Source organism: Ranitomeya variabilis, chromosome 7, assembly GCF_051348905.1.
Source record: "Ranitomeya variabilis isolate aRanVar5 chromosome 7, aRanVar5.hap1, whole genome shotgun sequence".
Classification (NCBI taxonomy): domain Eukaryota; kingdom Metazoa; phylum Chordata; class Amphibia; order Anura; family Dendrobatidae; genus Ranitomeya; species Ranitomeya variabilis.
This window is the reverse complement of record NC_135238.1, coordinates 151,579,225-151,602,740: the sequence shown is the minus strand read 5'-3', so window position 1 is coordinate 151,602,740 and position 23,516 is coordinate 151,579,225. Positions and strand designations below refer to the sequence as shown.

General features: G+C 41.7%; 1 protein-coding gene across 7 annotated transcripts in view; it reads left to right on the top strand.

Annotated features, from left to right (window-relative positions):
- TRAK2 (trafficking kinesin protein 2) overlaps positions 1 to 23,516 on the top strand; it is a 77,601-nt gene that overhangs the window by 43,917 nt on the left and 10,168 nt on the right. For 3 of the 7 annotated variants that reach the window (XM_077272060.1, XM_077272059.1, XM_077272061.1), the window contains exons 4-15: positions 319 to 381; positions 2,777 to 2,853; positions 3,952 to 4,068; positions 7,990 to 8,205; positions 10,891 to 10,969; positions 12,839 to 12,969; positions 13,311 to 13,385; positions 17,712 to 17,849; positions 17,925 to 18,004; positions 18,181 to 18,384; positions 19,798 to 20,084; positions 23,077 to 23,352. In XM_077272060.1, the coding sequence (XP_077128175.1) occupies positions 319 to 381; positions 2,777 to 2,853; positions 3,952 to 4,068; positions 7,990 to 8,205; positions 10,891 to 10,969; positions 12,839 to 12,969; positions 13,311 to 13,385; positions 17,712 to 17,849; positions 17,925 to 18,004; positions 18,181 to 18,384; positions 19,798 to 20,084; positions 23,077 to 23,352 (1,743 nt within the window). The remainder of the gene's footprint in view (positions 1 to 318; positions 382 to 2,776; positions 2,854 to 3,951; positions 4,069 to 7,989; positions 8,206 to 10,890; positions 10,970 to 12,838; positions 12,970 to 13,310; positions 13,386 to 17,711; positions 17,850 to 17,924; positions 18,005 to 18,180; positions 18,385 to 19,797; positions 20,085 to 23,076; positions 23,353 to 23,516) is intronic. The other 4 variants (XM_077272063.1, XM_077272065.1, XM_077272062.1 and 1 more) reach the window with 3 other exon arrangements.

The following is a 23,516-nucleotide window of genomic DNA, read 5'->3' as shown; positions in this document are numbered from 1 at the left end:
CCTTCATACTTTTATTTTTTGCTCTAAAACCTCTACATGTGTACCCAATATAGAGCACACACAGTACCACCCTCTTCAGATCTGTCGGATTTTACGTAATTTGCACTAAATTCCATGTTACCTGCACTACCAATCTGGATCACCTGGAATTTCTGCAGATCCCATTCACATGACGTGCAAAATGTCTGTCTGTGCAGATTTCCATTCCCAGATCAGAAAAAAAATCTGACGTGTGAACACACACTAAGCGTTCACATTTTTCTAATCCTTTACTTCTGTTTTCATTTCTTTTCTTTCTGTTTTTCTGTCTTTTCTAAGCTTTTGTTGAACTTCCCTCTTCTTCGTATGATGACTCTTGTAAAGCAAGTCAAGGAGCACAAGGTAAATGTCTTAATTTGGACTTAGTAGAACGTAATGGTAAGGAATGTAGGAAAATTTAACATCAACCAAAATCATGTATACATTCGGGAACATTTATTTGATGAGAATTGATGGAAATTTCTATATATTTACACCTACACATATATATCTACCTTATTTATCGGATTATAAGAGGTACTTTTTTCCTTGGGGGGAAAATGGGAGTGCGTCTTATAATGCGGATATACCTTACCAGTACCGTTGCCGCAGGCTGGAATGAGGGGGTGTCTCCGGTGCTGCTGCAGGTGTCTCAGGTGCTGTGGGGGCTCTGCTGACATTTTGTGAAAGGCCAGAACCCCTGCAGTTCCATGGTTTCCTATGCTGTGCAGTGGAGTCAACTGCACCGCATAGGAAACCATGGAACTGCAGGGGTTCTGGCCTTTCTCAAAATGTCGGCGGAGACCCCCGCAGCAGCGTGCCGCACATCGGAACGCCCCTCATCCGAGCCTGCGACCTGCAGCATCACCCCACTCCTGCCTCCTCCAGCAGTGACCCTGGGATCCTGCTTCACCGCAGCCACCACCCCGGCAAGCAATAAGACTCATGGATTATAAGAAGCACCACCATTTTATTACAAAAAACGTTTTCCTATTTTTCTCCTCAAAATTTGGGGTGCGTCTTATAATCCGAAAAATACGGATATTTTCTGATTTACTATATCTGTATTTGGTCACTGGGTTCTTACGATATATTGTATTCCCTGTGAGTGTGTCTATGTGCCTCATTTCTTGGCCTAAGACTTTTTATATTATTATCGTGGAGCGTTTTATTGGGCAATTTTTAATTGATTGTAAACTTGTTTGCAGTGGTGTCCATCCATGTGTACTTTTTACATAAATCTTAATAGAAGCTTTATATTTTTTTTATTATTGGGATGTGCCAAACTTGAATATAGTTTTTTTTTTCTTTCCAACATACCCATTATTCTTTACTATGCAGTGTGCACGTCCCATCATGGCTGTGGTGCCCAATTAATAATAATAATCATAATCATAATATTAATAGTGCTGTGTATCCTCTTAAACCAGTGTTTCCCAAACTCCAGTCCTCACGGACCCCATCAGGTCATGTTTTCAGGATTTCCATAGTGCTGCACAAGTGGGAGAACTCCTGATACTTCCATCACCTGTGCAATACTAAGGAAATCCTGAAAACATGACCTGTTGGGGTCCGGGAGGACTGGAGATTGGGAAACACTGTTCTAAACGATCAAAGAATCGCATATTCAAATCCCCTTGTGAGACTAGTAATAAATAATAAAAAAAACAATGTTTTAAGTGTTTCAACAGAAAAATCCAGTTTTCCTGTTTTGTTTTGTTTTTACGCAAAACAGATAAAACTAAATTTGGTATTTGTTGTTACTTTGTCAGTCCACAGGGAAAAAAGGTGTTAATTATACTGAATGGTGAACTATTTAATTAAAAAGGAAGCCACAATTTGTTTTTGTTTTTTTTTGTTCTTGTTATTCATTCCACTTTGCAAAACAGTTTATATAGTACATTAGGATGTTGTGCATCTTACCTTCTAACGTACTAGACTGAACCTGGACAGTTCCCTAGAATTGCTGTCCGTTTAAGGACCACAAATACAGATATACGCACACATACTTTACTCTATTTTTGTCTTAATTACATTGGACTATGGGGTAAGTAATGGGGGTGTCTGATGGATGCCTCTCCAATAGGCCTCTTTCACACTTCCATCTTTTAACTCCCGTCGATTTTTGAAAAAACAGGATCCTGCAAATTTTTCTGCAGGATCCTGCATTTTCCCATAGACTTGTATTAGTGACGGATGGCCATCCGTTTCATCCGTCGTGCACTGGATCCGTCGGAAAATAGCGGTCCGTCGTGTGGAGAAAACGTTCAGAGGAACGTTTTTTCTGCACGTTGGAAAATCGCTCAGCGACGGGTCCTGCACTTCCCGTCGTTGGCAATAATGGAAGCCTATGGGATCCATCGCTGACCGTCAAAAACAGGAATCCAGTGACGGGTCCCGTTTTTCTATTCTGAGCATGCCTGGAAGGATCTCCCTCTCTGGCTCTGCCATCTTCTCGTACAGAATGATGTCCTGGCTTCTAAGTATTACACTGAATCAGTCCACCATGACTTTGAGTATGGCATAGGCTGACTGCGCTCTCGCAGATAATCTACTAGGAGCCCATTAAATTTGTCATCTAGTAGTAAAGAGCCTGCGGAAGCACCGCTCCCATCTGTCCTTAGTGTGTAAGACGGTGAAAGCACTTTGCAGATGGATTATTTTATACTCCGTGGCTTCCAGCTAGGGAATATCTAGAGGCATAATTGGTTGCATTTACGCCTTCTCTTAATACGCTTTTTTCCCTTTAATGTTTCAGTTCTTGGTTCAGAAAGAATAGAACAGATGACGAGAAGCTACAACGACACAGACATGCTAACTCATCTGCTGACTGAGGTGCGTATCACGTAGTCTTTACGTTCTACCTTGGAGCCATTTGGCACATTAATATTGGGGAATGACATTAGTGTTTCTGTGAAGATGCCGTTCTATCCTCCGCTCTGCTTTCAGAGAACACAGGCTGCTGAGCCTGGCTCCTGGGGAAGGGCGCACAAGCCCACATGCACGGTCTCAGATCAATGTGGCTATTGATTACAAAGATTTATCTATTTCTTTGATTTAAGAGCAGTTTCATTTACTGCCTGCTCTATTATTTTTGTAAAGACTCGCACACTTTTTTAAAGGGCTTGTCCAGGACTTTAACACTGATGGTCTTTTCTTAAGGCCACATTCACACTTACAGTACTTGGTCAGTATCTTAGCTCAGTATGTGTAAGCCAAAACCAGGAGTGGGTGAATAATACAGAAGTGGGGACCTGTTTCTATTATACCTTTCCTCTGATTGGCAAATACTGATGTAAAATACTGAATGTGTGACCGTGGCCTTAGGTTAGGTCATCAATGTCTGGTCTGTGGGGTTGGGACCCGGCATGCTCACCAAATCAGCTGTTCCCAGTCGTAGCGGTGGCTGGAACTTCCCAAAATCGGAACTGCACAGAATAGTGACTGCGGCCATGTTCTGCTCATCCGTCCCTTATTGATTTGAATGGGGCGGATGTGCAGTACCCGGACACGGCCACTATACAGTCGGTGGAGCTGTGCAATCTTTTGGCACAGATTGTGACATGTCATTGAAACTTGTAACCAAAATGGACAGGACCCCCAATTCCTCTATAGGAAAAAGCAGTGTAACCTGTAATCCGCTGGGATTTGAGGACTCCTCGCTGGTCTGTACTTTGCATTGCTGAATCCGTGGCTATTTATTTGTTTGCTGCAGCAATGCATAATGAACGCCAAGTGACGTATATTTATAGGCCAGGAGGTGTATGTTATTCCACACTATGGTCCCAGTGTATACTCGCGTTTGTAGGAAATATTACTGAATGACATATGCTTACTGTAGCACACTTTTTCTCTTTCAGATACAAAATATTGTTTAAGAACAAATGCTGAAGTTGGGATTTGTTTTTGTTTTGTTTTTTTCTTTCAATGCAGAGAGACCGAGATCTTGAGTTGGCGGCTCGCATTGGGCAGGCACTTCTGAAGAGGAACCACATCTTAACGGAGCAGAATGAGTCCTTGGAAGAGCAGCTGTCTCAGGCATTAGATCATGTCAGCATTTTTAATTATGTTAAATGGAACCGTATGTTTTGAATTGTTTTAAATGCTGAACAACAAGATCTGTCATTTAAAGGGGTTGTTTCCTCTTTGTAAATGGCTGCAATTGCGAAGTGCTCTTACAAATAAGCAGCTTTGCAGTTTATCACTTTATTAAAAGTATAACCTAGGCAACAAGCAATAAACAGTACAATAAAAAAGTCTCAGTTCATGAGACTGGAGAGGATTATTAAAAATCCTCTCCAGTCTCATGAACGGAGACTTTTTTATTGTACTGTTTATTGCTTGTTGCCTAGGTTATCGGCCACCTCTGCAGTTTCCCATAGGTTGCCAGTCCTAGGCAAGAAACTTTCTTCCAAACGTCTTGCTATACATCTGGCTGGTTCCAATCTTCTTCCATGTCCTTTAACTCCTCCAGTGCTGCAGAGACGAAGCTGCCTCTGCTTGCAGCTTCAGAGAGCATACGGTTTAGTGCAGAGGCTTCAACGTCCTGCTGGTGTGAACCGTCAGTCACCAGGCGTGCACCACCCCCTGCAAGCAGGTAGCCTAGGAGGTGTGCACTCCTGAAGACAGAACTAGAGCGCACCATTTAAACTTTCACTTTAGTAGTAAATGGCCTTATTTCATGTACATTTGCAGATGACATATGATCCTAGGCCTACACATTGGTTTTTATTTTTATTATGAGGAAACTAACCTTAAAGCCTTTTAAGCCTGCACCATGTGTGTGTGACATTGGTGTCTGGTGGTGAACACCACGCTTCAATAGATGAGGGGGGTGCCATCTGTGATCCTGCCCTTTTTCAATACTTTAGAAGCCTCGATCAGTGAGTCACATCTAATCCTGCTTCCAAATCTGAAATTGTGGGGTACCCTGGAATTTTCTTGGTGACTAGTGTGAAGTTGTCAAGTTTTGCTATCTTTACATGTAGTCTTAATAATAATCATGAACTTCTAATGACGTTACACCCAGAGCCATAAGAAATCACTTTTCATAATAACTGCAATCAAGTGATCACAATCAAGAATCCTAGTGAAGTAGTAAAAAAAAAAAAAGTTAAAACCTTTTTTTCTTTTTAAAAAAACAATCTATGTTCAGTAAATGCACTCAATACTTGGTCAGTGCTCCTTTTGCATCAATTACTGCATCAATGCGGCGTGGCATGGAGGCGATCAGCTTGTGGGACTGCTGAGGTGTTATGGAAGCCCAGGTTGCTTTGATAGCAGCCTTCAGCTCGTCTGTATTATTGGGTCTGGCGTCTCATCTTCCTCATGACAATACTCTATAGTTTCTCTATGGGGTTAAGGTCAGGCGAGTTTGCTGGCCAATCAAGCACAGTGATACTGTTGTTTTTAAACCAGGTATTGGTACTTTTGGCATTGTGGACAGGTGCCGAGTCCTGCTGGAGAATGACATTTCCATCTCCAAAACGATTGTCGGCAGAGGGAAGCATGAAGTGCTCTAAAATTTCCTGGTAGACGGCTGCACTGACTTTGGTCTTGATAAACCCAGTGGACCTACACCAGCAGATGATATGGCTCCCCAAACCATCACTGATTGTAACTTTGTATCTGTCCACACTGCCAAAAGTACCAATACCTGGTTTAAAAACAACTGTATCTCTGTGCTTGATTGGCAGCAAACTCTCCTGACCTTAACCCCATAGAGAATCTGTGGGGTATTGTCAAGAGGAAGGTGAGACACCAGACCCAACAATGCAGACGAGCTGAAGGCTGCTATCAAAGCAACCTGGGCTTCCATAACACCTCAGCAGTGCCACAGGCTGATCGCCTCCATGCCACGCCGCATTGATGCAGTAATTGATGCAAAAGGAGCCCGGACCAAGTATTGAGTGCATTTACTGAACATACATTTCAGTAGGCCAACATTTCGGATTTTAAAATCATTTTTTCAAACTGGTGTTATAAAGTATTTTAATTTACTGAGATAATGACTTTTGGGTTTTCATTGGCTGTAAGCCATAATCATCAACATTAACAGAAATAAACACTTGAAATAGATCCCCCGTCTGTAATGACTCTATGTAATATGAGTTTCACTTTTTGTATTGAAGAACTGAGATAAATTAACTTTTTGATGATATTCTAATTTTGTGAGATGCACCTGTATCACTGGAATCAGGATCTCAGCCCCCACATCATGCTACTTTCAAGTTACATAGCAACAACTTACTGTCACATTCCCTATAAGTGCAGATAAACAATACACTGTGTGCAGAATTATTAGGCAAGTTATATTTTGATCACATGATACTTTGTATACATATTGTCCTACTCCAAGCTGCTCAGGCTTGAGAGCCAACTACCAAGTAAGTAAATCAGGTGATGTGCATCTCTGTAATGAGGAGGGGTGTTGTCTAATGACATCAACACCCTATATAAGGTGTGCTTAATTATTAGGCAACTTCCTTTCCTTTGGCAAAATGGGTCAGAAGAGAGATTTGACGGGCTCTGAAAAGTCCAAAATTGTGTGATGTCTTGCAGAGGGATGCAGCAGTCTTGAAATTGCCAAACTTTTGAAGCGTGATCACCAAACAATCAAGCGTTTCATGGCAAATAGCCAACAGGGTCGCAAGAAGCGTGTTGGGCAAAAAAAGGCGCAAAATAACTGCCCATGAATTGAGGAAAATCAAGCCTGAAGCTGCCAAGATGCCATTTGCCACCAGTTTTGCCATATTTCATAGCTGCAACGTTACTGGAGTAACAAAAAGCACAAGGTGTGTGATACTCAGGGACATGGCCACGGTAAGGAAGGCTGAAAACGACCACCTTTCAACAAGAAACATAAGATAAAACTTCAAGACTGGGCCAAGAAATATCTTAAGACTGACTTTTCAAAGGTTTTATGGACTGATGAAATGAGAGTGACTCTTGATGGGCCAGATGGATGGGCCAGAGGCTGGATCAGTAAAGGGCAGAGAGCTCCACTCCGACTCAGACACCAGCAAGGTGGAGGTGGGGTACTGGTATGGGCTGGTATCATCAAAGATGAACTTGTGGGACCTTTTCGGGTTGAGGATGGAGTGAAACTCAACTCCCAGACCTACTGCCAGTTTCTGGAAGACAACTTCTTCAGGCAGTGGTACAGGAAGAAGTCGGTATTGTTCAAGAAAAACATGATTTTCATGCAGGACAATGCTCCATCACATGTCTCCAACTACTCCACAGCGTGGCTGGCCAGTAAAGGTCTCAAAGAAGAAAAAATAATGACATGGCCCCCTTGTTCACCTGATCTGAATCCCATAGAGAACCTGTGGTCCCTCATAAAATGTGAGATCTACAGAGAGGGAAAACAGTCCACCTCTCGGAACAGTGTCTGGGAGGCTGTGGTGGCTGCTGAACGCAATGTTGGTCGTAAACAGATCAAGTAACTGACAGAATCTATGGATGGAAGGCTGTTGAGTGTCATCATAAAGAAAGGTGTTTATATTGGTCACTAATTTTGGGGGTTTTGTTTTTGCATGTCAGAAATGTTTATTTCTAAATTTTGTGCAGTTATATTGGTTTACCTGGTGAAAATAAAAAAGTGAGATGGGAATATATTTGGTTTTTATTAAGTTGCCTAATAATTCTGTACAGTAATAGTTACCTGCACAAACAGATATCCTCCTAAGATAGCCAAATCTAAAAAACCCCTCCAACTTCCAAAAATATTAAGCTTTGGTATTTGAGTCTTTTTGGTTGATTGAGAACATAGTTGTTGATCAATAATAAAAATAATCCTCTAAAATACAACTTTCCTAATAATTCTGCACACAGTGTATGTCATCACTGTGTCAGAGATTATTTTCTCTAGTTTTGATCAATCACTACAAGTCAGTAAATGTCATTGATTACCTCTCTGCTTTCTTCCTTGCTTTGTAATATGAGATCCACTGCTTGTTCTCTGTATAGGTGAATCAGCTGCAGCATGAGCTGTCCAAGAAGGATGACCTGCTGAGGGTGGTGTCCATCGCCTCCGAGGAGAGCGAGACTGATTCCAGTTGTTCTACCCCTTTGCGAGCTAATGACTCCTTTTCCTTCACACACGGGCTGCTGCAGCTGGATAACCTGCACGGCAAACTGCGAGAGCTGGAAGAGGAGAATTTTGCTCTACGTTCCCAGGTACAGGTGTGCACATTTATTAAGGTACCCATCTGGAATCCGATCAGAGGGATGAATGATGGTATCTATAACTCTGTGTGTGTAAGATGTCAATATTTGTATCACATCACGTTGTTCCTTTACAAGGTTTAAATGAAGCACATTTGAATCTCTGCATGTTTTGTCCTTTTTATGTCTTGATTACATTTGTATGTTTGGCAATTGAAAACAAAGCAGCTTGATTGTGTCAGGACTCAGAGCTGTCCACCTCTAGGAACTTATATATATATGTTTCATGCAATTCATGTACTTGGCACTAAAATTCATTTTTGCAAATAGGTTTTATGGGTTTATTAAAAATATTGCACCATTTAGCTCTTCCAAAAACTGTTTTTCTGCCCATTCAACTTTGAAGTGGTCATAAATCGGCTGAGAAGAGCTAAAAGAAAACCCCCAAAAGTTACAAACTCTTCTGTTGGACCATCATAATGGGCTCACTGATGGATTCTCATTTAACCCATTCTGCAGCCAACAATAGCCTTTGCATAACAGGTTATAGAGGGCAAATTGTGCAAAGTTTTTATTGAAACTCAATAAATAAAAATGATTTTTAGCCAAAAAACATGCATTTAAGAAATGAAATGAATCCCATATGGTGGACAACTTCCTTTTAAGTATATGCAATACTTTTGGTATACAATTGTTATGCAACCTGTGTACTAGCTGGATACAACTGCTGCTCCATGGTCACAGACTACAAAATGTGTGTATTTTGCTCCTGCAGTCTCTTGCGTTATTCCCCCCGCTTGTTGCTACCCCTAACCTTAGCACCATAGAGGTCTTTGTTCATCACAGTACAGTATTGTTCACACCCTGCATGTTCTACATTTGAGAGAAGGTGTCGGACACACTGCCTAAAACTTTGAAAGAAGAGAGAGAATCTAGTTTGCTTTCCTGGGAATGCCCACTAAGTCCAGGACTTGCAGCTCTACATGAAGGTATGCCAAAGCAACAGACATTAAAATAAAAGAAGCAACAAAGAAACCAGAAAACAAAAAATACATCTAAAAGTAAAATAGGTTCAATTGTGCATTCTTTAAAAGGATTTTCAAAAGTTGATAGGAAAAGTCTGCAGTTACTGAATGACTGCTGTATCCTGATAGTGTGCAGTGTACACACAGTGTCACAAATCTCCTATATTCCCTGTACTGTGACGTGATCACACGTATGACTGCTGTGTCCTGGCAGTGTGCAGTGTACACACAGTGTCACAAATCTATATTCCCTGTATGGTGACATGATCACAAGTATGACTGCTGTATCCTGATAGTGTGCAGTGTACACACAGTGTCACAAATCTCCTATATTCCCTGTATGGTGACATGATCACAAGTATGACTGCTGTATCCTGGCAGTGTGCAGTGTACACACAGTGTCACAAATCTCCTATATTCCCTGTACTGTGACGTGATCACACGTATGACTGCTGTATCCTGGCAGTGTGCAGTGTACACACAGTGTCACAAATCTCCTATATTCCCTGTACTGTGACGTGATCACAAGTAGGACGGCTGTATCCTGGCAGTGTGCACACAGTGTCACAAATCTCCTATATTCCCTGTACTGTGACGTAATCACAAGTATGACTGCTGTATCCTGATAGTGTGCAGTGTACACACAGTGTCACAAATCTCCTATATTCCCTGTATGGTGACATGATCACAAGTATGACTGCTGTATCCTGGCAGTGTGCATTGTACACACAGTGTCACAAATCTCCTATATTCCCTGTATGGTGACATGATCACAAGTATGACTGCTGTATCCTGATAGTGTGCAGTGTACACACAGTGTCACAAATCTCCTATATTCCCTGTACTGTGACGTGATCACAAGTATGACTGCTGTATCCTGGCAGTGTGCATTGTACACACAGTGTCACAAATCTCCTATATTCCCTGTATGGTGATATGATCACAAGTATGACTGCTGTATCCTGATAGTGTGCAGTGTACACACAATGTCACAAATCTCCTATATTCCCTGTACTGTGACGTGATCACAAGTATGACTGCTGTATCCTGGCAGTGTGCATTGTACACACAGTGTCACAAATCTCCTATATTCCCTGTATGGTGACATGATCACAAGTATGACTGCTGTATCCTGATAGTGTGCAGTGTACACACAGTGTCACAAATCTCCTATATTCCCTGTATGGTGACATGATCACAAGTATGACTGCTGTATCCTGGCAGTGTGCAGTGTACACACAGTGTCACAAATCTCCTATATTCCCTGCACTGTGACGTGATCACACATATGTGATTCACATAGTAACTGCTGACTTTTCTTGTTAGCCTGGAAAACTCCTTTATAGTTTTTGTAAAGGAATACTTTACAATTATCTGCTATCCGTCCTGTCCTGGAGCTTTGTGGCAGCACACTGGGCAGTACAGTAGTTGAGGCAGCCATCTAACACCCGGCAGACCTTGTGCGCAGGTTACATCTGGCCGTGGCGAGACGACACTGCATCTTGATGGAGCAGTTTTCATGCGAGTATCATGGAGGTCCAATTCTACTTAACAGGACCGATGAACGAATATTACTGGGCCTTACCTGTACTGTATATATTCTGTGTACCATGTATATATGTATACACGTTCACATTCACTCAAGCAATCACAAATGTCTTTGCCTCTTCTACTTTAGGCCTGTCATATAACAACAGAGACCATATCGTATGAAGAAAAAGAGCAGCAATTGGTCATAGACTGTGTGAAAGAAATAAGTAAGTGTTTTATAAAGCAGCATTACTATCAAAGTGGTTTCTCCAAGGTTACAAGTTTGGCCAATGCAGAAAATGTAGTATAATTACAGAAAAATGTATTTTCATCCATTCTATCTCACGCGCTTCAGTGCGGTCACTCTGGTGCTCCCTGATGGTCCTTGTTTACCCAACTACCGCAGTGATGTAAATCTCTACACATTACCTCTGCAGCCAATCACTAGCCTCAGCGTCCACATGCCATACATTGGGTATACCAGTGATTGAATGCAGTGGCCAAGTGTGTAGACGGGAATCTCAAAGCCACCACCAAGGTTAAAATAAATAAAAGGCCTGCGGGAGGCGGAAGAGTAAAGCGGAACACCGGACCGAAGTCTTTTTTTTTTATTTTATCACATTGCCTACCTTTGGTCAAAGTTTGATATCACAAATGTGTCCAGATTAGTTTACTTTCCAGTAAGCATGTTTCTGATTGATCGGAGTCATAAGATTATTATAATAATGATTAGTGATTACAATTTGCCTAGTCACACACACGCTCACAAATCCATAAAAGTTTGGTTGGCATCTTGTGTCGTAGTTGTTGGGGAGTGGTTCATAATGCGATGATTACGGAGACTCTAATGAGACGATACACTGTTTTCTCATGCCTAAGTAATGACCGAGAAATAAGGTAAAGTGAGTTAAGTTAAACGGATCCTTTGGACTTATACAGTGTACTTCAAAATGAAATAACTTGCAATAGAAAAAAATATATATTATATTATATTAGGCTTTGAAATGTAAATTCATTCACGACCTTGTATGTTCTGTCTGTAGCGGCATTCTCATGCAATTTCTGTTTTCATTCCTATGCAAATGAGTCTTTAGTGCTTTGGGCGTTACTGAGCACTTCCTGAGCCTCCACCTCCCGAGGTTGTTTGCCCACCCAGTAACAGTCTCTTTAGCTTGATTGATAGCTCACTGTCTGACATCTGGCAGCAGTCAAGGAAATGCTGTGACTCAAGCAGAGGGTGCAGTCATACGGCCGTATAAATCAGGCCGAGATCAGTGCGCAGACTGGCCGGTGTCGCTCTACACCGGAGTGTAACAGCTTCATGTATGACTATGCAGCTGATTTTTCAAGGAGACCACTTTTTCAGATCAATGCCCCCCTTTAACTTGAAGCTAAATTGCAGGGGGGTACTGATAAGCTTCTTTGGCAAACAGAAGCCAAGCTCTGGTTTTCCCATAGGCCAAAGCCTAATAAATACTGCGATAAGCAAATATGCCTAAATCAGAGTATAGTCACAGAACAATAAGACAGGAGTAACGCATATGCATAGAACAATCTTCACAAAATCCGAGTTTGCCAAGGGAGCTTCTTCAAATATTTCTTCAAAATACGCTTTTCACCAGATGTGACCCATAGATGAAGCATTTCTGGCGAAACAAGTAACTGTTATAGATGGTCCTCTGGTGTATTTAAAGTAACTCTCTTTGTAACCCATTTGTGTATGTAGGTTGGGTTTAGCCTGTATACGTTGTGTGTGTGTATATTCACCTATGGCACCATCTGGCTTTTATATGCTATTGTTTTGTTATGGTTTTACTGACTAATATACTTTGTCCTCCGCTTCTTTGTTGTTTTTTTTTCTGGTTTTAGTGATTTACTTTTAATCATGGTTATATATTATTGGTGTGTCTAATGGGTATCCAGATTTTTTTTTTTTAATCTGTTGCGATTTACTTTGCCATAATTGTATAAAAGCTGAATAGAACATTAATAAATATATACTGATAGCTTGATAGCATTACACTAACCATATGTGTAATTTTTAATAGCAATGTGTATAGAAACAAATTCTCAAGTGTTGAAAAATCACTTTTTAGGGGAATCTAATGCCCATATCAGTCAGCTGACTGATGAGCTGTCCAATAAGTCTGAGGAGATCGTGCGCTATCAGGAGGAGATCTCCACTGTGCTGTCACAGATTGTTGACCTCCAGCACAAGCTGAGGGAGGTATGTATCTGCCCTGCCAGTTTCTGGGTGATTATGCATCTGACTATGTATCTCCTCTTTTTTAGTTGTTTTCTTTTGTTTTGTTTTATTTTCTTCTTAAGCCTGAGCTGCATCTCTGCTCTATTAGCCACATTCAGGAATCTGCTTTCCAGTATGTAGCCACATGGGCCGATTGCTTAATTCTCCGTTACCACTCTTAATAGTTACCTTTTTAATTTGAGTGTAATGCTGTAATTTAGCTATTGCAATAGATCGGTATAGAACGCCAATCAAAGATTAGTCAAAAACTGTGCTCACGTTTTATTAGCCTGACTAGAAGACTCATATTTTGTTTTCAACAGAGTGCGATAGAGAAAGAGGAGTTCAGAATTCATTTGCAGGCATCTAAAGAAGCCCAGAGGCAGCTGACTGCGGAGGTAAGAGGGTCTCCATGTGTTCACAGAGTACACTTGGGTCTACGCTTCAAATCCTTGACATTAACCCCTTAGTGCATATGGCTGCACCTGTATGTCCATGCTGGTGTCTGCTAGTGTGTATAGGGCTCAAGAGCCGAGCTTCCTCCACACACGGTAGATACCGGCTGTGTTACGTTGCCAGTTTAGTCAATTGCACGCACTGGATTGCATCGTTTCGATGCTATAGCGGGGTAACATTGGGATACTATGGCAGCCAGGGGCCTCCTATCTTGGCACTTGCCACATGCGGAGCTTCATAGGACACCGTGACTTACACTATACACTGAAATACTTTAGTATTGCAGTATATAGAATAAGTGATCAAAGGATCGCAAGATTAAGTCCCCTAAGAGCACTAAAAATGAAGTATAAAATTAGAAGTTTTAAAGGGAACCTGTCACCCCCAAAATGGAAGGTGAGCTAAGATGCTGTAGATAAGCCCCCAATGTATCCTAAAAGATGAGAAAGAGGTTAGATTATACTCACCCAGGGGCGGTCCCGGTCCGGTTCTGGTCCAATGGGTGTCGTGGTCCGGTCCGGCGCCTCCTATCTTAATCAGATGACGTCCTCTTCTGGTCTTCACGCTGCACCTCCGGTGCAGGCGTACTTCATCTGCCCTGTTGAGGGCAGAGCAAAGTACTGCAGGTGCTGGACCTCTGACCTTTCCCGTTGCCTGCGCACTACAGTACCGGAACGGAACCAGGACCGCCCCTGGGTTTGTATAATCTGACGTCTTTTTCTCATCTTTTAGGATACATCGGGGGCTTATCTACAGCATTCCTGAATGCTGTAGATAAGCCCCTGATGCCGGTGGGCTTAGCTCACCTTCCATTTTGGGGGTGACAGGTTCCCTTTAAAATACAAAAATCTGAATTATTACCACATTTCCCCCCATTAAAAATAAAGAAATGTAAAACCTAAAAATAAACATATTTTGTTTGACCACGTCTGTAAAAATCCAGTGAATCAAAATAAAATAATGCTGCAAAGAGTAAAAAAAAATCAAAACTCCAGAATTACATTTTTTTTTTTTTTGCCACCACAGCTCCTTAATAAAATACAATAAAAAGCGATCAAAACATTGTATATGCCCCCCACAATGAGCACATCAGCTCACCACACAAAAAAAAACAAGCCCTCAAACAGCTACATAAAAATAAAAATGTTACTGGTCTCAGAAAATAATGACACAAACCAAATCTTGTATTCTTTTTACAATCGTCAGAATTTTATTTTTTTTACCTTGTAAATTAAAAAAGTCTGTGCAAGTTTTGGTATCACTGTGTATGTTATCTGAAGAATCTGTGATCAGATGTGTTACTCCAGAGAAATCCACATTTTTCTTAATATGTAAAGGAGCTGTTAAGATCTATGGTACGGCTATAAATCTCCCTGTGAATCTGCCTCCAGCGCTTATTTTAAGTAAAAAGGGTTGTTACCAGTGTGAGACGTATATTGACTGACAGTCTGTTCTCTAGATATATACACTCACTGGCCACTTTATTAGGTACACCATGCTAGTAACGGGTTGGACCCCTTTTGCCTTCAGAACTGCCTCAATTCTTCGTGGCATAGATTCAACAAGGTGCTGGAAGCATTCCTCAGAGATTTTGGTCCATATTGACATGATGGCATCACACAGTTGCCGCAGATTTGTCGGCTGCACATCCCTGATGCGAATCTCCCGTTCCACCACATCCCAAAGATTTCATGTTGTTTACGCCAAATTCTGACCCTACCATCCGAATGTCGCAGCAGAAATCGAGACTCATCAGACCAAGCAACGTTTTTCCAATCTTCTACTGTCCAATTTCGATGAGCTTGTGCAAATTGTAGCCTCAGTTTCCTGTTCTTAGCTGAAAGGAGTGGTACCCGGTGTGGTCTTCTGCTGCTGTAGCCCATCTGCCTCAAAGTTCGACGCACTGTGCATTCAGAGATGCTCTTAGGCCTACCTTGGTTGTAACGGGTGGCGATTTGAGTCACTGTTGCCTTTCTATCAGCTCGAACCAGTCTGCCCATTCTCCTCTGACCTCTGGCATCAACAAGGCATTTCCGCCCACAGAACTGCCGCTCACTGGATTTTTTTTCTTTTTCGGACCATTCTCTGTAAACCCTAGAGATGGTTGTGCGTGAAAATCCCAGTAGATCAGCAGTTTCTGAAATACTCAGACCAGCCCTTCTGGCACCAACAACCATGCCACGTTCAAAGGCACTCAAATCACCTTTCTTCCCCATACTGATGCTCGGTTTGAACTGCAGGAGATTGTCTTGACCATGTCTACATGCCTAAATGCACTGAGTTGCCGCCATGTGATTGGCTGATTAGAAATTAAGTGTTAACAAGAAGTTGGACAGGTGTACCTAATAAAGTGGCCAGTGAGTGTATGTCTTGCATTGGTAGCACCTCCTTTTGTTTAAAATGAGCTCTGCAGGCAGTGAGCACAGCAGACATAAGTGTGACTCCTCTCCGGACATGCAGTGATGTGGTAGGGGCAGTACAGCAGAGCTGGCAGTGCTATGTGAAGAACCAAGCTGAATGAAGAGTTTGTAATACGACACAGCTAAACTCAGCTGTGCTTTCTCTTATCCCATATTTTAAAAGGTAATCTAGTGGTGTAAAACCGTATTCCTAATGTTTATAGATGCTCAGTATGGGGTTCCACCTCGTTAAATTTAAGAGAATAACCCTGCACTCTGGAATGGATTATGTAGAAAAATTCTTTCATCGATCCAGCATAGTGGTAAAAATCATGTGATGTTTTGGTAAAACTGACTGTTATCAAACCTATACAGATGATATGGGACCACTAGGATAAGGAATGGTCTCCGGATAGTTCTACTTCCCCAACCTTATCTGCAAGGTGTTACACATGTGCTCTAATCTCTAAGTACTTACTTTCTAATCTAATTTAACAAGGACTCTAAGGGTACTGTCACACAGTGCAATTTTGATCGCTACAACGGTACGATTCGTGACGTTCTAGCGATATCGTTACGATATCGCAGTGTCTGACACGCAGCAGCGATCAGGGACCCTGCTGAGAATCGTACGTCGTAGCAGATCGTTTGGAACTTTCTTTCGTCGCTTGATCACCCGCTGACATCGCTGGATCGTTGTGTGTGACAGCGATCCAGCGATGCGTTCGCTTGTAACCAGGGTAAACATCGGGTAACTAAGCGCAGGGCCGCGCTTAGTAACCCGATGTTTACCCTGGTTACCAGCGTAAACGTAAAAAAAACAAACAGTACATACTTACATTCCGGTGTCCGTCCTCCGGCGTCTCAGCTTCTCTGCACTGTGAGCGCCTGCCGGCCGGAAAGCGAGCACAGCGGTGACGTCACCGCTGTGCTTTCCGGCTATGGTGCTTACACAGTGGAGAGAAGCAGAACGCCGGGGGACAGACACCGGAATGTAAGTATGTACTGTTTGTTTTTTTTACGTTTACGCTGGTAACCAGGGTAAACATCGGGTTACTAAGCGCGGCCCTGCGCTTAGTAACCCGATGTTTACCCTGGTTACCCGGGGACTTCGGCATCGCTCCAGCGCCGTGATTGCAAAGTGTGACCGCAGTCTACGACGCTGGAGCGATAACCATACGACGCTGCGACGTCACGGATCGTGCCGTCGTAGCGATCAAAATTGCACTGTGTGACAGTACCCTTAAGGTACCGTCGCACTCAGCGACGCTGCAGCGATATAGACAACGAGCCGATCGCTTCAGCGTTGCTGTTTAGGTCGCTGTAGAGATGTCAAACACAGCAGCTCCAGAACGATGCAGGAGCGATCCTGTGACGTAGCGGTGACTCCCTTATTGTTCTCACAGGTCGTTAGCTCCATGTTTAACATTGCTGACATCGTTGCTTTTGCTGTCAAACACGACGATACACGCCGACCTGACGACAAAATAAAGTTCTGGACTTCTAGCTCCGACCAGCGATATCACAGCGGGATCCAGATCGCTGCTGCGTGTCAAACACAACGAGATCGCTATCCAGGACGCTGCAACGTCACGGATCGTTGTTCTCGTTGTAAACGACTTTGCAGCGATAACGACAACGATCCGTGACGTTGCAGCGTCCTGGATAGCGATCTCGTTGTGTTCTGGAGCTGCTGTGTTTGACATCGCTGCAGCGTCGCTGTTTAGAACGCTGTAGAGATCTGCTCGTTGTCTATATCGCTGCAGCATCGCTGAGTGTGACGGTACCTTTAGTGTGAAGGTACCTTAACTGGCTATCCTCCTCCTATTTTATGTGTCCATTAATTTCTATTTATTTATTTTTTTAAAGCTCCATGATTTACAGGATCGCAATGCAGAATGTGAAGGAATGCTGCAGGAAGCTCAGGATGAATTAAAAATGTTACGTTGTAAAGCCAGCCCCTCGGCACTTCTCAGGCGGCCTCAGTCCTGCAGTGTCTTCCCTGTGGTAAGTAAGGTAAAATACAAGGAATAAACACATTTATGGACGGATATAGAAAATTCACGTTTATTTTGATTATAGGATTCCTTAGCAGCAGAGATTGAGGGCACTATGAGAAGAGAGCTGAGCTTGGAAGAAGAGTCAAGTTTCGGTGAACGAAAGTAAGATCATCTTCTGTTATTTTGTGTTGAATTTAATAGTACAGTGAAACCTTTAAAACCTGCATATCACCAGTTTGTTCATAGTCAGAAATACGTGAATGGAGTCTCGTGAGTTAGAACCTTCAATGAACATTAGAATGTGTGCGGCCAAAAAAATCCTTTTCTTCTCTTTTTAGAAAGCATCCAAAGCGTGTATTTGATACTGTCAAAGTAGCCAATGAACTTCGTAGTCGATCATCTTCCATGCCTTTGGCAATACCTGGGTCGAATCGTTCTGGCGTGGTGATGACGGCTCTTCCTTTTGAGTCAGGGGCTAAAACTGAAGAGAAGAAAACAAAAATTTGCTCATCTGAAGAAGATGTGAAGGAAAAAGATTTTAAGTAAGTGACAAGTAGCTACAGATATTTTGCACAAATCTAATCTTGGCACAATCTGGACTGGTGGACTAATCAATACGTCTGACTTCTCACATATAATGATGAAACGTCCATACAGTATACAAAAATATTTAGAATTGAGAGTCCTCAGTGGTTGATACCTTTTAATGGCTAACTGAAAAGATGGTAACAAATTGCAAGCTTTCGAGACTACACAGGTCTCTTCATCAGGCATAGACTAATACAAATTCTGAAGAATCACATATTTATGCACAACATAGCACAGAAAAAAAAAAAAAAAACGTGGATAAGACAGGTGACAGGTGTAGTCTCAAAAGCTTGCAATTTACCATCTTTTCAGTTAGCCATTAAAAGGTATCAACCACTGAGGACTCTCAATTCTAAATATTTTTCTATCTACTGGCTAACACGGTACCAAGATATTTATCTTTCCTGTATCATACAGTATACAGGAAGTCACAATCTGCTTTGCAGTAAACCGGGACCATGAGGGCTGAAACAGACAGCAGACGGCCCTTTGCAGTACTTTGTCTTGGCTCCCCTTTATCATGACCCACCTATGTATACATATGCTTATTTACATGTATGTTCACATTAGCCAGACGTATAAAAACACACATACACGTTACACACATATACCTGCACATAGTAGAAGCCTATATAAAATGTGCACGTGCTTAGAAACCATGAAATGTTTGTGATGCACTTTCATTTTGTTTTCCCCTTTCCACATTTATAGATTTAAGAGCTATAAGTTGTGTTTTTTTTTTGTTTTTTGTTAGATTTGTATTAGCTTGTGCTATGAGTTAAATAAAGAAAATTAAATAATTACATCTGTATATGGTTATCTTCTAACCACAGGAATGACCCACCCCTTAATATCCTGCATTAGGAACATTGCAATTGTGGTGTATTGCAAGTAGCATATGTATTGCTAAAGATCATCTTTATTGGCAAACAAGAAAAAAAGGCCACAATGATGTGTTTTGTTTTTTTTGCTTGAATTTTTGGTATAGGGATTCATACAAAATGTTGGACTATTGCGCTTATGCAACTTCTATGTATAACCGTACATAGCAGCTGCAGAATGAGTTAACAGTGAATTAGTCAGCCAGCTCGTCCAGACTGGGTCTGTAGCTCTACTCTTCTCTTCTGTAGGATCTTCCAAGCGTTGAGTTGATGTAGGTGTCAAAAGAGCCTTGCACGCTTCCTTTATTTCCAAAGTTACCTGCATATCTTCTCTTTAGATACTTCTTCACTTAGGGTATTGATGGTTGGAGATGTTTTAAGATATACAAATGCCCATGTTAGGCTTCTTATACTGGACATTTTTATAATTTCTCTACTTCTGTATCAGAAGAACTGACATAATATCGGAATTATCTTCTTTCTCAGGGGACTTGCCAAGTCTGAAATCCTAGATGATAGCTTGGAAACTGCACTGCACAGACTGCACCTCCGGCGCCAAAACTTCATAAGTGAGAAGCAGTTCTTCAGGGACGAGTGTGAGCGAAAACTCAAGCGTCTTGAGGATGAGAGAGATCTTAGTGGCTGCAGCACACCAACAGGGAGTGTCATGTCTCTGGCGACACATTTCTCAGATTGTACGGACAGCTCTGCTACCTCTAGTTCACTGCGCAGTCTGCTACCGGAGAAGTTACAGATCGTTAAGCCTCTTGAAGGTACGTGGTGAAGGTTTCACATCTACATGTTAAGTGGTCATCTTGATTACACTAAGCTGTTGATGAATGCCAAAACTTTGCATAAATCCAGTAATAAAAGTGAAGTTATGATGTATTATCTTAACTTCCTCTCCTTCCTGCGTTCTGATCTCATTACACACTTTGAAAAACTACTCAAATTCGTCTTGTCCAAAGAAAAACTGACAACCAGCTCAGTAACACATCAGATTACAGGTTACTACAGTATTTGGAGAGGGGAGGAGGATGTAGGAGTATTTGGCCCAGTAAAAGACAGGCCGCAGCTTTAATCAGGAGATTTATCTAAATTTAGTGGTGGATTCACAACTACACTGCTCAGTACTGCTGCATGTTTTCCTCCATGTTGCTGCCTCTCTCTGTGTGCTATACAGAGAAAGAAGAGCAGAAATCCATGTTGTGTATTGGAAACATCAGCTAGTTTCCATCCACTGGCTTAGAGACTACCTTAAATTGGATAAATGCAGGATACAAGTTATATCATGAAATACATAGTGTTATTCATCATGTATGACAGCTCATTCTCAAAACTTAGCTGAAATGACAGGTACACTTTAAGTAACAACTAGCCAGACAGTACGGTTTCGGGTGGGCTATATTGTTATCATAATTAGATCCAGAAATCTTTGAATAGTGACTGAATTTTCGTGATTTGGGCTCTGCATGCCACCCACTATTTTTGATAGTTTTTATTTAACATAAAACAACTGAGATGCAGTTGAGGTGTAGACCTTCAGATTTAATTAAAAGGGTTGAACAAAATATCCCGTGAGACGTTTAGGAATTGCAACCGTTTTTCTACAAAGCCTCCTCATTTCAGGGGCTCAAAAGTAATTGGACAGGTTAACTTTACCATAAATAAAATGTTAATTTTTAATACTTTGTAGAGAATCCTTTGCAGGCAATGACTGCCTGAAGTCTGGAAACCATGGACATCACCAAACGCAGTGTGTTCTCCTTTAGCGATGCTTTGCCACCTTTACTTCAGCTGACTTCAGTTGTTGCTTGTTTCTGGGTCTTCTGCCATACGTTTTGTCTTAAAGGAGTTGTCCACTACTAGGACAAGCCTTGCTTGATCAAAATGTTTGGCCCCATAAAATAATAAAGCTTATAATCTCCTCCCATGTCGGCGTAGTTCCCGCAGAGACGGCACTCGCTCTCCCCGGGGCTCTAGTGTGGTGTTGTGAGACTGGCGTCACTGTCTCCGCCTTTGGACAAATCAAACATGAAGAGGAAGTACGGACTACTGCTGATCTCGGACTTACTATTCCTGCTCAATTCAACAGGAGGCGGGGACAGTGATGCCAGAGCTGATTGGGCGCCGGCGTCACATGTCACAACGCCGCTTTATAGCCCCAAGGGGAGAGCCAGTGCCAGCATGGGAGGGGAGTATAGGCGTGATTACTTTATGGGGGCAAAGAAGTGGACAACTTTTTTAAGCATGTGAAATGCATGCTTGCTGGGCTTGAGATCTGGTGGCTGACTCGGCTATTGTAGAATATTCCACTTCTTTGCCTTAAACTCCTGGGTTGCCTTCACAGTATGTTTCGGCCATTGTCCATCTGTAATGTGAAGCGCTGTCCAAGCAACCTTGCTGGATTTGGTTGAATTTGAGCAGAAAGCCCTGTACACTTCAGAATTCATTCTTCTACTTCTGTCTTCAGTCACATCATCAATAAACACTAGTGACCCAGTGCTACTGGCAGCCATCACACTACTTCCACCATGTTTTACAGAGGATGTGGTGTGCTTTGAATAATGAGCCATTCCAAGCCTTCTCCATACTTTCCTACTATTATTCTGGTACAGGTTGATCTTGGTTTCATCTGTTCAAAGAAAGTTTTTGCAGAACTGGCCTAGTTTTTTTGATGTTTTTTTTTGGCCAAAATCTAATCTGGCCTTTCTTTTTTTAAGGCTGAATAATGGTTTGCACCTTGTGGTGAACGCTCTGTATTTGCTTTCATGAAGTCTTCTCTTTATGGTAGAATTAGATACTGAACTACATACTTCTCTTCTAGGCAAGTGTTCTTCACTTGGGTGGAGGTTTTGAAGGGGTCTTTCTTCACCATGGAGAGGATTCTGCTCTTTTTTTGTAGAATGTACCAAACTGTTAAATGATTTTCAGCCTAATGATGGTCTGTTTCTCTTCCATTGTGAGCGCCTTTGGCCACATGTTGAGACAGCTGCAGCTTCCAAATGCACATGTCACACCTGGAATCAGCTCCAGACCTTTTACCTGCTTGATTAAATGGGGTGCATGGACTATTCCCTCAATCCATCATTAAAGTGCTTTTGAGATAATTTGTCCAGTTACATTTGGTACCTTTAATAAGTTGCTGCATCTTTTTAAAGAGCTGTAATTCCTAAACCCTTACTCCAATTAGGTTGTGAATACCCTCAAATTAAAGCCTAGAGTCTGCACTTAGCCCATATTGATTATATTACTGTAACTTGCATATGTTTTGGTAAACCGCTAAAATGCCCAAACTTTCACTGTCCAAATATTTCTGGTCCTAATTGAAAAATTCAGAGAGATGCATATTAATTAAAAGTAACTTTCCTGTGCACCATATTTCCTCTATATGGTACAGGCATACCTGTACTAAGCCTAAAGTGTTTGGCACAATAATCTAATGTGCAGTTATCAGTTCACTTCCCCGCATTGGCCTCATATTATATACTAGGTCATGCTATTGATTGAGAAATGTGCTTGTAAATTTGACATTATGGAAGTAATTTAAATATATATTTATCATTTTGATTCTACTAGGTAATATAATATATATTGTAATATAAATGTACTTTATATAGATTTGTTCATTAGAACAGTGATGATTGTTGCTTTATGTAGCAATCAATTGTGTGGATTCTTAATGTAATCCATTTATATGTAATTAGGAATTGAGAAGTATGTAGAGATTTGCCCAATTATAATTAAGTATACTGTATTCTTTAGGTTCCCAGACTCTTCATCACTGGCAACAACTAGCGCAACCCAATCTGGGTACCATTTTGGATCCCCGTCCAGGTGTATTAACCAAAGGTTTTAAACCACTACCTGAAGATGCTGAATACCACCTGTGTGACCTGGAAGAAGATGATAAAGAAGATGATGAAGACGATGAGGGTGGAATAACTTTCAAAGTTTATGAGCGAGATGAAGGCGATGTGCCAAAATCTTCCTCAAGTATATTCCTGCCACCCATAAGCCTGGCACCAGCAACAACCTCTGGTTAGTGGTTGTACTTTTTTCAGCTGTAGTTTTGCAGTTTGTTTGGTTTACATCATGCATGTGTGCAGGGAAAGTTCTCATTGTAAAAGCTAAACATGACTTTACGGTTACATTAGCCTGCCTAGCCTGCCATAGACCAAAAGCCTGTTCTTTTGGTCTTCTTT